This window comes from Mustela erminea, chromosome 2, assembly GCF_009829155.1.
Source record: "Mustela erminea isolate mMusErm1 chromosome 2, mMusErm1.Pri, whole genome shotgun sequence".
Lineage (NCBI taxonomy): Eukaryota > Metazoa > Chordata > Mammalia > Carnivora > Mustelidae > Mustela > Mustela erminea.
The window spans coordinates 98,959,603-98,971,722 of NC_045615.1; the positions used below are offsets into that span (position 1 = coordinate 98,959,603).

General features: G+C 44.0%; 1 protein-coding gene across 9 annotated transcripts in view; it reads left to right on the forward strand.

Moving 5' to 3' along the window:
- ADD1 (adducin 1) overlaps positions 1-12,120 on the forward strand; it is an 82,561-nt gene that overhangs the window by 26,511 nt on the left and 43,930 nt on the right. For all 9 annotated transcript variants that reach the window (XM_032333643.1, XM_032333648.1, XM_032333649.1 and 6 more), the window contains exon 2: positions 11,784-11,998. In XM_032333643.1, coding sequence (XP_032189534.1) covers positions 11,804-11,998 — 195 coding nt within the window. In that variant the 5' untranslated portion in view covers positions 11,784-11,803. The remainder of the gene's footprint in view (positions 1-11,783; positions 11,999-12,120) is intronic.

Below are 12,120 nucleotides of genomic sequence, written 5' to 3' on the forward strand. Positions count from 1 at the left end.
GCCCTGGGTGACTATTCTCTTCAAAGCTTCCTTTTATCATTTGTCTTCTATGGGAACCAATTACTTCAGTAATAGGAACATTTAGTCACCGACCATTAAATTCTGAAAAAGCTGTTTGTTTTTGTGGTCAGTATTTTTTTTTTTTTTAAGATTTTATTTATTTGTCAGAGACAGAGGGAGAGAGAGCGAGCGAGCACAGGCAGACAGAGAGGCAGGCAGAGGCAGAGGGAGAAGCAGGCTCTCTGCCGAGCAAGGAGCCTGATGTGGGACTCGATCCCAGACCCTGGGATCATGACCTGAGCCGAAGGCAGCTGCTTAACCAACTGAGCCACCCAGGCGTCCCGTGGTCAGTATTTTTAATCTCCCTTACTTATAACCCTGCCAAACATCCCCACCTCCTCCCTCCCCCCAGAAAAATAAGCAGAAATCTGACTCAGACCCTTTAGCAAGCCACGCTTATGGAATGAAATTCAGGGAGAGTTTTGTTTCAGTAAAACAGCAAGTTTTGAAAGCCTCCATGACTTCAGTAAAAATATAATGAAAAATAAAAATCATATAGTAATTGAAGGACAGGAATGGTATCATGAAGGAGCAAAAGGAGAGAAAGTGGTTGGCATTGTCAGGATAGAGTTGACTTTTGCTCTTGGTTTTGTGTGGTGGTTCAGGGCATGTGGCTTAGAACGTGTGGATCGGGAATTGCAGTGGAGACTGTCCTATGGAATGGCTGTTACTTGTTAAATTGTCAGGCACAGTATATAAAATTACTCCTCCCACATTCCTTTTTTAAGATCTGAAGTGCAGTTTCCTTTGTGGAATTTCTTCTTGAAAAGCACTTGTTTGGCCCCACACTGGGAATAGAGATTACTTAAAAATAAAATCTTTTTTGTTTTTTTTAAAGATTTTATGTATTTATTTATTTGACAGATAGAGATCACAAGTAGGCAGAGAGAGAGAGAGAAAGGGAAGCAGGCTCCCTGCCAAGCAGAGAACCCGGCGCGGAGCTGGATCCCAGGACCTGAGCCGAAGGCAGAAGCTTTAACTCATTGAGCCACCCAGGTACTCCTTAAAACTCATTGAGCCACCCAGGCACTTCTTAAAAATAAAATCTTTTAAAAAAAGAAAGAGTAGCACCTGTTTGAGAGGAAACTGATATGAGCTCACGAGCCACCTGTAAGTACTGGATGTCACTGTATTTCTTCTGTATGGAAGCGAATTTTGTGAAATTAGTCATGAAGCATGATTTTTGCCTTTCTTCACCATTCTTCCACTTCACAGATCTTTATTGAGGGCCTGTTAGGTGCTAAATGGTGGGGAGACAGCGCTGCGCTTCCTGCCCTCGGCCAGTGCCCCCTTCCGACTTCCTGTGTAGCAGTCGAGGGATGAGCTTGGCACTTGGAGCTAGTGGCCTTGGGCCTACGGCCTGACTTGGCCCTTTATTTATTTTGAGACCTCAGGAACTTAAAACTGAGTCAACTTTTCACCTGCAAAGGGGGAACTGTCACAGAATTGTTAACCTGGACTAATTTGGGTACAAACATGGTGCCTTGTGGGGCCTTTGTCACACTCCTCTGAATTCCTGTATGGGGCTCTCTTTTGGTTCCCTTGTGCTGGTTAGATGTCTCCTTCTCCCCGGGATCGGGAAGCATTAGGTGTGGAGTTTGGGAGTGACAGATGTGATGATTGTAATTACAATGATGATTTCTCATTTTCTCCAAGCAGTGCTCTTGGCTACGTTGTCTTGTTGATTCATTAGGTTAGGGAGATATTTTTACTTTATGGATGAAGACTTCGTCCTTGTTGAAGACTAATCACTGACGCTAGGCCCAGTGGTCTGCTGTGCAGTACTGACCCTGGGACTGGAGGGTCCTGTCAGCGCAGGAAGAACACTTAATGAGAAGCAATTAAGACGACAGTCTCCAAATCAGAGTTTTATTTTCAGATTTTTGTTTTTCCACTTATGGCTGGGCATCCTTAAGTGACTGATCTCTCTATAATAGTACACAATAGAATTGAATAACCCCTAACTGTAGGGGTGCCTGGGTGGCTCAGGTCATGATCCTGGAGTCCTGGGACTGAGCCCCATGTTGGGCTCCCTGCTCTGTGAAGAGTCTGCTTCTCCCTCTGCCTCTGTCCTGTCTCCCCTTCCCACCCCAGCTTGTGCTCTTAATAAATAAATAAAAATTTTTTAAAAAAGAAGCAGCTCTGGTTAAAAGAACAACATCAGGTATATGACTATTTGTAAACACTGAATAAACTGAGGAGGATATAGGCTGGGGACTTGTTAAGGAACCATTCTGTCAGGGAGAGAGGAAGAAAGAGGACCCACCCAGATCATCATTTCCTGATTAGAAGGAGTGTGAGTGTGGGTGACAAAGCTGGGAAGCATCGCTTTGACTAAATTTTACTTTTTATTTTTTCTCTCTTTCCTGATTTGACCCATGCTAGGACATGAGGTGAGGAGTGGTGTGTCAGAAACTGCTGACAGTTTCTGTCTGCATGGTTAGGGGCAGACACTGGAGCGAGGCAGCTGAGTTCAGTGCAGTAGCTTCATGCTGGCTGCTCAGCTGCTTTGTGCCTCAGCTACCTTATCTGTGGGGAAGAATGAGTTAATACGTATACAATTTACTTATGTATTTACTTAATACATAATATGTATTTACTTAATACATATATTACTTATGTATTTACTTAATACATATACATTCACTTATTTAAAAATTTACTAGGACATACATGCACACAAGAGGGGGGTGGGGCAGAGGGAAAGTGAGACAAGCAGACTCCCTTAGAGGGCCCCCCACCAACACAGGACTCGATCCAGGACCCTGAGGTCATGACCTGAGCCAAACCAAGAGTCAGATGCTCAGCTAACTGAGCCACCCAGGCGTCCCTACCATTGAGATTTAAATCACTGACTACATAGTAAGCAGTGATTATCTTAAAGGGGCCTTTTGAGCAGTTTCATCTGCAAGAGAACATCCGGAGACACAGGAATAGAAATGATCCGATCAGAGTAATTAAAGGCTTTTACTTAACTTTGAGATCCCAAGTAGGGCATAGCAGTCAGCCTGAACCTGTGAAGAAGAATCTTAAACATCAGGTGGGTGTTTGTACCTCAGGGGAAGTGGGGAACGAGGCTAGTAATGTGCGCAGTGAGGGTATAACTCACCGTGGCTGTGTTCTGTTTCATGTAGGAGAGCTCCAGGATTGGGCCCCCTCCTGCCAGTAGGTATTAGGGATTCCTCTTTCATTGACGGGCATAGCAACCCAGTTGCTTGAAGTCCGTCATGAATTTCTGGCTACAGTTTTTGTGTCTCTTTTGCTTTCCCACCTGGGGTGCTGGACAGGGTGTGGACTGTGTGAAGCGCTACTCCCAGTCCTTTGCCTGAGCTTAGCCATCAGTGTCAGCTCTTCCTGTTTAAAAGCTTGTCACTCTCTCCAGCAAAGACTCCACATTTTAAAAAACATTTACCCCCAGTTTTATTGACAAAATTGTAATATATTTAAAGTGTACAATCTGATGATTCTCACAATCAAGTTAACACATCCATCACTTCTCATAACTACAACTTTTGTTTTTGTTTTGTTTTGGGTGAGTCTGCCATTTATTTCATTGAGTGTGTGCTGATGATGCAGTTTAATTCTGGGTGGAAACCTCACGGAGCCCTTCCAGAGAAGTTAGGATGTCCCTTGTAGTCGGTAGCCTACTGCAGGAACAAAGTGTCTCTTGAGTCCCTACTCTCCCAGGTGTCGTTTACAAAAATTAGTTAAAGGCTGAGTGTCTCTGTTCTCTGTGGGCCCACAGACTGGAGATGGAGTAAGTGTAACAGATGTCTGGTCCTGTTTGAAAATGGCTGATGAGAGGTCAGAGTAAAGTACCTCGGCACGGGAGGCCAACGCCAAGCTCAGGGGCTTGGGGACGCTTCACAGAGCAGGACAGATTTGAGTTAGATCTTGAGAATGAGCAGGCCTGAAAGGTTTGGAAGAGAGAACATTTCAGGTGGGTCATTGAAAGCTCCTTGAGTACCTTCCTGCTGGGTACCAGGGAGCAAGTGTGAAAGCAGGGACGTTGACCGCTCGCTCACTGTGCTGGCTCTGCTGCTCTCTATATGACTCCATAGGTGTTCGGTCACCAGGGGACTGCTGCTTGCCCTATGCCACCTGGAAGCAACCACTTAGCTCTACAAGCGTCTCCTATGAGGCCTTCCGGACAGGCCTTGGGGCCCGCCCTGACAAAGTAGCATAGCCTGGAGGGCGCGTACAGCAGAAATTCATTGTGTCTCAGTTCTGGAGACCAAAAATGCAAGATCAGGGTGTCGGTAGGGTCAGTTCTTTCTGAGGCTATGATGATTAATCTGTTCCAGGCCTTTCCACCAGCTGCTGGCAGTTTTCTGGTGATGGCTGGTGTTCATTGGCTTGTAGATGCATCACCTCAGCGGACCTCTGCCTTCATCTTCACATGGTCTGTATCTCAATGTCCTCTTTTTATAAGGACACCAGCCATATTGGATGAGGGGCCCCATACTGTCCCAGTATGACCTTGTTTTAACTAATTACATTTGTCGTGATCCTGTTTCCAAATACGATGTATTTTGGGGGAACACAGTTCAACCCATAACACCCTTACTCGGCTCTTTCTGCCTCCCACCATCATACACTTCTCCCTGCTGATGTAAGTGGGTTTCTGTCATGGCAGCACGACTGTTTGATTACATTTATTTGTCTGTCATCTACTCATTTTGCAACTTTTTATCTCCAGTGCCTTACACAGAATGGGGGAAGTAGCAGTAGTGGAGATCTGTTAAGCACCAGGAAGTAATAGAAGTCAAGGAAGGTAGTACAGAGGTCTCTTCTTTTCTTATTTTCCTATTGACTCTAAAGGCTGTCCGGAGTTGGGTATCAGGTGGCCAAGGAGACAGCAAAAACGACCACTTTTATGATTTTTGATACCTTCTGATTTATTTTCTTTACAGCCATAATTCATTATCACCTGGCAGTCATGGTTTCTGAGAAATGCTTTCTTTCTTTCTTTTTTTTAAAAAATATTTTATTTATTTATTTGACAAACAGAACACAAGTAGGCAGAGCAGCAGGCAGAGGGAGAGGGAGAGGGAGAGGGAGAAGCAGGCTCCCCCCTGAGAAGGGAACCCGGGTGGGACTCAGTCCCAGGACCCTGGGATCATGACCTGAGCTAAAGGCATCCACTCAACCTGGGAGCCACCCAGGAACCCCCTCTGAGAAATGTTTTTTTTTTTTTTTTTTTAAGATTTTATTTATTTATTTGACAGAGAGAAATCACAAGTAGATGGAGAGGCAGGCAGGCAGAGAGAGAGAGGGAAGCAGGCTCCCTGCTGAGCAGAGAGCCCGATGCGGGCCTCGATCCCAGGACCCTGAGATCATGACCTGAGCCGAAGGCAGCGGCTTAACCCACTGAGCCACCCAGGCGCCCTCTCTGAGAAATGTTTTAAGAATATTTAGAAACCAACATGACCCTTTGGGTCTTCTAGCAGACACTTGATCCAGAGAATTTTGTTAATGGCAACTTTCTTGTTTGGTTTGAGTGTCCTGCCTTTAGGGATTCAGCAATAAGACAAGTGAAGGTCTGAATAGTTAGCCATTACAAAATGTCTGTGCTGGAAGGGAGATGCGAAGAAATAATTGAATGTGCCCACAAGCTTTAGAATGAGCTCATGGATATTTTAGAGAAACAAAAATTTGTCTAGTTTCTGATCTAAAGTTTAGTTACGTGTTGGGATGGATCATTCTGGGGCTAGAATAACTTCGGTAAGAAAGAATATTCCAGGGCACGCTTTGTTATTTCCAGATCAGTAAATAATATACAAGGCCCAGTGGTGTCTTGTGGGGCATTAGACAAGGGATGTTGATGTTAAATATCTTTTCATCCCATTATCAGTGGTTTCTGTGTGAAAGAACTTGCTGACATGCGTCCATTTGAAGGCAGGCAGAGAGCAGCTTATGTAAGGTCTTGAGGTACTTTATTCCAAGAACAGGGAAAATTATGGAGCCTTTCAGACAATACAGAATAGACAAAATTTTATGCAAACAATGAGTCGTGGACCACTACATCAAAAACTAATGGTGTACTGTATGGTGACCAACATAATAAAAAAAATAGAGTACTGTGGTGAATCCTGCTTTATCCTTCCCCCAGCTTCAACATTATTAGTGTGTGGCCCGTCTTGTTTATTTTGTATAACCTGTACTCTCCCTCCCCCCAGAGAAGCTTTAGGCAAATTCTAGATACTCTTTCATCTACAAGTATATGTCTAATATAATAATATCACACCTAAAACTTTTAATAATAATTCCCTAATGCCTTCCAGGTCTGGTTGATATTCATATGTCTAACTGTCTCAAATATTATTTTTAGATTTAGATCAGGATTCAGCTAAGTTATTAGCCATCAGACTTTTAAAAAATTTATTTATTTATTTATTTGACAGAGACAGTGAGAGAGGGAGCACAAACAGGGGGAGTGGGAGAGGGAGAAGCAGGCCTCCCACTGAGCAGAGAGCCTGACGCAGGGCTTGATCCCAGGACCCTGGGATCATGACCTGAGCCAAAGGCAGACGCTTAACAACTGAGCCACCCAGGCACCCCTAGCCATCAGTTTTTAAGCAGGGGAGTGAGTGCCGATATTAGGCATTATTTTGAAACTCCCTGGTCTCTCTGGGGGAATGGGGGGGTTGTTGGGGGACAAGGAGTAGAGAAACAAATTAGGAGGCTGTTGTGTGTCCAGGAGTGACATGGGCGTGGTCGGGTGTGGGCTCTCATGTGGACAGGCCAAGGTTGGTTGTCAGGGTTCATCCAGACTTTTGCGTTCTGTTGAGTGTATGTGTTTATTTGAAAGGATTGTTCCCGGAGATTCCTTTGATTTAGGTAGCGACATACTAAGATTAGTGAAATCTTAAAATTCTTATACAGGTAAAATGATAGCAGCTTGCTAGAATATCGAGATAGAGAAACACTGATCTGCACTTTGCTTTAATCAGATTGTTCAGCTTTAGTATAGTTAGCCATTGTATCATCTTGTCTGTGTGATTGTAATTATAGTAGTGATAGGATTACTGAAAAGATTAGGGAATTTTATAGTTTTTCACTTAAATGTTATAATCTTTTATGTATGTTATACCAAAAATCTTTTTTCTTCTTCTTCTTTTTTTTTTTTTTTAAAGATTTTATTTATTTGTTTACTTATTTGACTGGGGGGGGAGAGAGATCACAAGTAGATAGAGAGGCAGGCGGGGGGGTGGGGAGCAGGCTTCCTGCTGAGCAGAGAGCCTGACATGGGGCTTGATCAACCAGGACCCCTAGACCTTGACCTGAGCTGAAAGCAGAGACCCAACCTACTGAGCCATCTAGGCGCCCTGCCAAAAATCTTTATAGCTTCATAATACTGCATTGAGCAGATTTTAATATTGATTTTGTGACCAAATATTGGTCACAGTAATATTGACTTGTATACTGTCGGATGTTAACAGGTGGGCGTTTCAGTTATTATTGTTTTAAAAGATTTACAGAGAGCCCGAGCAAGTGTTGGGGGAGGGGCAGAGAGGGAGAGAGCGAGTCTCTAGCCGGCTCCCTACGGAGTGTGGAGCTTGAAGCAGGGCTCAGTCTCTGTCCCTCTAGGTCATCACCTGAGCTGAAATCAAGAGCTGGATGCTTGGCTATGCCACCCAGTTGCCCTAATACCTTTTAAATTATTTTAAAATACTCTAATGTTGCCAGAAAAATTTTTTAAATCTGCATTTTCCCATTTCTTCTTCAAAATTTTGGATTAAGTAATAACTTACTTATAGAGATCTTTCTAGAAAACTTGGCTGTCTTAACATGCTCTTAAAAACTAGGTTAATGAAAACTGAAGGCATGACTGACAAAAACCAAGTACGGTTTTGTGCTTTAACAATAGAATGATGTTTTTTCTTAATCACTGGGCTCAGAATATGTGTACTTTGATTTAAGTTTATAGACTTCTTATTGAAGGAAAGAACACGTGCGTATCTAGACTGCAGTCCTCATCTTATACATTCACACAGCAGCTCCTCATAAAAAGAACAATCTTCTGCCTTAATCTCACTTTTCAAAGACTTCGTGCGTCAGCTCTAGGACAAGAAGAGGCTGTACAGTTGCCTCTGCAGTGTTCCTGCATACTCTCTGGTGAGAATGGCTTCAGATTGGCCTCGTTTAGTGATAAGAGAAATAACAGTGCTGCGTGTTCTCCTTTTCTTGTTTCTGAAACACTGAAGTCGAGTCTTTGTGTTATTGGCTCGTGATGGTCAGCTTCATTTCCATCTGATGAAGAAATGTCAGACAACCTTTGTTTTGTTCTTTGCATCATTCTTTAAGAACAAACTAGGTTAAAGTGAACAAATTAAACTGCAAATTTAGAGGATACATTTAGAGAAGAGTAAGTTTTAAAGACTACATTCAAGTCCTTTGTTTATTTACTCTGTGTTGACTTTTAGTCCCTAATTGTTTTCATACTTTCAGTCCTTAAAATAGTGTCACTTTAAGCATACTGTTAGTTCTGTCATATCTTTAGGTTTCAGAAGAGCAATATCCAGATTGATCTGTCTTAAAAAGAAGGGGGGGTTTCCTCCAACTGATTCTTTGGCTTTTGGTACTATAAGATATTTTTTAAATGAACTCTTCTTTAAAGCCTTGCATTCCTGTTGTGGTCCAAGTTCAGTGACACCGGTATGACTTGGGAGCTCCTGAGAGATGCAGAATCTCAAGCCCTTGATTTCTTCCCTTCTCATCCCTTTGGGGCCATTGTACCCCTGCACTGCAGCTTCCGCCTGGCCCCCTGTCCTCCTCACTATTTACAGTGTGGCTTAGAGGTTAAGAACCCGCCAGGTGGCCTGCAGTTTGAATCCTAGCCTGCTGCTTCCTAGCTGAGTGACCTGAGTTCCCTCATCAGTGAAGTGAGGAAAACATGAGTGTATCCATACACGGGGAGCGAGAGCACGAGCACATGTGAGAGCCAGTGGACTTCCCTTCTCTCCCCACCATTGTGTCCATGCTCTGTGGCAGCACAGCAAGCCTGCCGGTACTTCCCAGTTTCAAGTCATTATCTTCTTCTTCTTTTAATTTTTTTTTTTAAGATTTTTTACTTATTTTTTTGTCAGAGAGAGCGAGAGCGAGCACAAGCGCACAGGCAGGCAGAGGCAGAGAGAGAAGCAGGCTCCCCGCCAAGCAAGGAGCCCGATGCAGGACTCGATCCCAGGACCCTGGGATCATGACCCGAGTCGAAGGCAGTAGCCCAACTGACTGAGCCACCCAGGTGTCCCAAGTAATTATCTTCTTTTTATTTATTTATTTTTTAAAAAGATTTTATTTACTTATTTGACAGACAAAGATCACAAGTAGGCAGAGAGGCAGGCAGAGAGAGAGGAGGAAGCAGGCGTCCCACTGAGCAGAGAGCCCACTGCCGGGCTGGATCCCAGGACCTTGGGATCACGACCCGAGCCGGGAGGCAGAGGCTTTAACTCACTGAGCCACCCGGGCCCTCCCCCAAGTCCTTATCTTCTTATTCACATCTCATGATTCTGTGCATCAGGGATGTGGGCAGTGTCAGCTGCTCGGTTCTTGTAGGCCACGGGATGGTTTTCAGGCTTTTTTTTTTTTTTAATTTTTATTTATTTATTTGACAGACGGATCACAAGTAGGCAGAGAGGCAGGCAGAGAGAGAGAGGAGGAGGAAGAAGCAGGCTCCCCACTGAGCAGAGAGCCCTATGCAGGGCTTAATCCCAAGACCCTGGGATCATGACCTGAGTGGAAGGCAGAGGCTTTATTTAACCCACTGAGCCACCCAGGCGCCCCCAGCTTTTTAAAAAAATTGTGATTGTAATGATTAAGTTGTAAGTGTTTTTTATATTCTGGTTGTAGATCTCTTCAAAGATACATGATTTTCAAATACTCCTCCCATTCTGTAGCTGTCTTTTTATTCATGTGTCCTTTGAAGCACACTTTTAAGGAAGTCCAGTTTATCTCTTTTTTTCTTCTTGTTGCTTGTCCTTTTGATGTCATATGAAACTCTGCCTGACCTGAAGTCTCATAGATTTACTCCTGTGTTTTCTTCTGAGAATTTGATAGATTTTGCTGTTCCATTTAGGCCTGTAGTCTATTTGGAATCAATATTTGTGTGCTGTGTAAGAAGGAATACAGATTGCATTTGAATAGCTCCTTTAATCGACTTCTTTAAAATCTTTTCCTTGTTCATCCTGTGTGGCCTGAGGAACTGTTGTCCCCTCACCATCAAAACTCTGCCTGTGGCTTCTGAGTCTTTCTTACCTCGTTTCTTCATCCTTTCCTTCTTGTTTTTTTTTTTTTTTTAAATTTTATTTATTTATTTGACAGAGATCACAAGTAGGCAGAGAGGCAGGCAGAGAGAGAGAGAGAGGGAAGCAGGCTCCCCGCTGAGCAGAGAGCCTGATGCGGGACTCGATCCCAGGACCCCGAGATCACGACCTGAGCCGAAGGCAGTGGCCTAACCCACTGAGCCATCCAGGTGCCCCCCTTCTTGTTCTTAATAGATTCATAATTGTCTCTTTGTATACTGCCAAGTGCTAGGTACTTGCCCAGGTGCTAGTTCTGCTCCTTCCCACTCTGCATTCCATTAGCCAGTTTCTCTCCTCTCCAGCATTCGCTGCTGTCTCTGTGCTTATGACTTCTGATCCAATCCCTCTTCCCTTGTCATGAGTCTGGGAGCCCAGCTTCCCCAATGTGAGCACAGTGTCCGGTTGCTTTTTGTACCTAGCACAGTGGTGAGATGTAGCAGATGCTCAGTAAACACTTAGTTGTCAACAATAGAAATGAAACTATTTCTATGCTTAGTAAAGGGTGCTCTTCAGTGATTTAGTAGTTAAAGATGAATATAATTTAGTATTTGAACATCATTTCAAAGAAAATGATGGGATTGGGATTAAAAAGAGTGTAAATAGCCATAATAATAGACTTTTAAATTTGAGTCATTTGGGCGTCTTTTAGTCACAGAATAGGGCATGTTGATGTTTTCAGTACCTGCTGTTTTTTGAACTGAAAAGGTGATCTGATGAGGAGCAATTCCCCTTTGCATGAATATAGGTGTGTGAGTAGCTGCTTTCTTATTGATCCATTTGGAGAACCCTTTGTGAAATCACTACTAACACATTTTCAGGAAAATATCATAAATCCGATTTCTCCAGAAATGAACTGTGCTTCTCCTGGTAGATCCTTTCTGTATGGGACAGGATCGTGACTTAAACTATCTTGTCAATGTTCAGTATCTAGCGGTGCCTAGGTGGCTCAGTTGGTTAGGTGTCTGCCTTCAGCTCAGGTCATGATCCCAGGATCCTGAGATTGTGTCCTGCATCAGGCTTCCTGCTCAGTGGGGAGTCTGCTTCTCCTTCTCCCTTGGCTGGCTGCTCTCCAGCTTGTGCTCTCTCTCTTGCTCTGACAAATAAGTAAACTCTTTTTAAAAAATTCAGTATCTAATTCTTTTTCAGTTTGAGAGAGGATACAATAGCTTTGTGAGCTTGTTTTCCTGTTGTCTGCCAAAGAACAATGGCGAGGACAAAAAATGCCATTGGTCTGTAGAAGGGTGGGAGATGGCTGGTGTGTGCCTCCGAGGCCACAAAGATACCTTGCGCGTGATGGCTCTGACTCAGTCACTCCTGACGTTCTCACACTGAAGGCTGTGTTTGCCAGGCTGATGTGCTTGTGATGAAATGCTGTTGGACAATGATTCAAACACAAGACTTTCTTGTATGTTGATTCTGTAGGAACCGAGAAAGATTGTGCCATGAATGGGGACTCTCGTGCCGCGGTGGTGACCTCACCACCCCCGACCACCGCCCCACACAAGGAACGGTACTTTGACAGGGTGGATGAGAACAACCCGGAGTACTTGCGAGAGAGGAACATGGCACCGGACCTTCGCCAGGACTTCAACATGATGGAGCAGAAGAAGAGGGTGTCCATGATCCTGCAGAGTCCTGTAAGCCTTCTTACTGCACAAGGGTCTTCTTCCTTCTCTGAGGCTTCAGCTCTTAATTCTGTTGTGCATGCCAGAGTGCCTGCATTTCCACTCAGGAAATTCTTGCCTCGTGTGTATGTGCA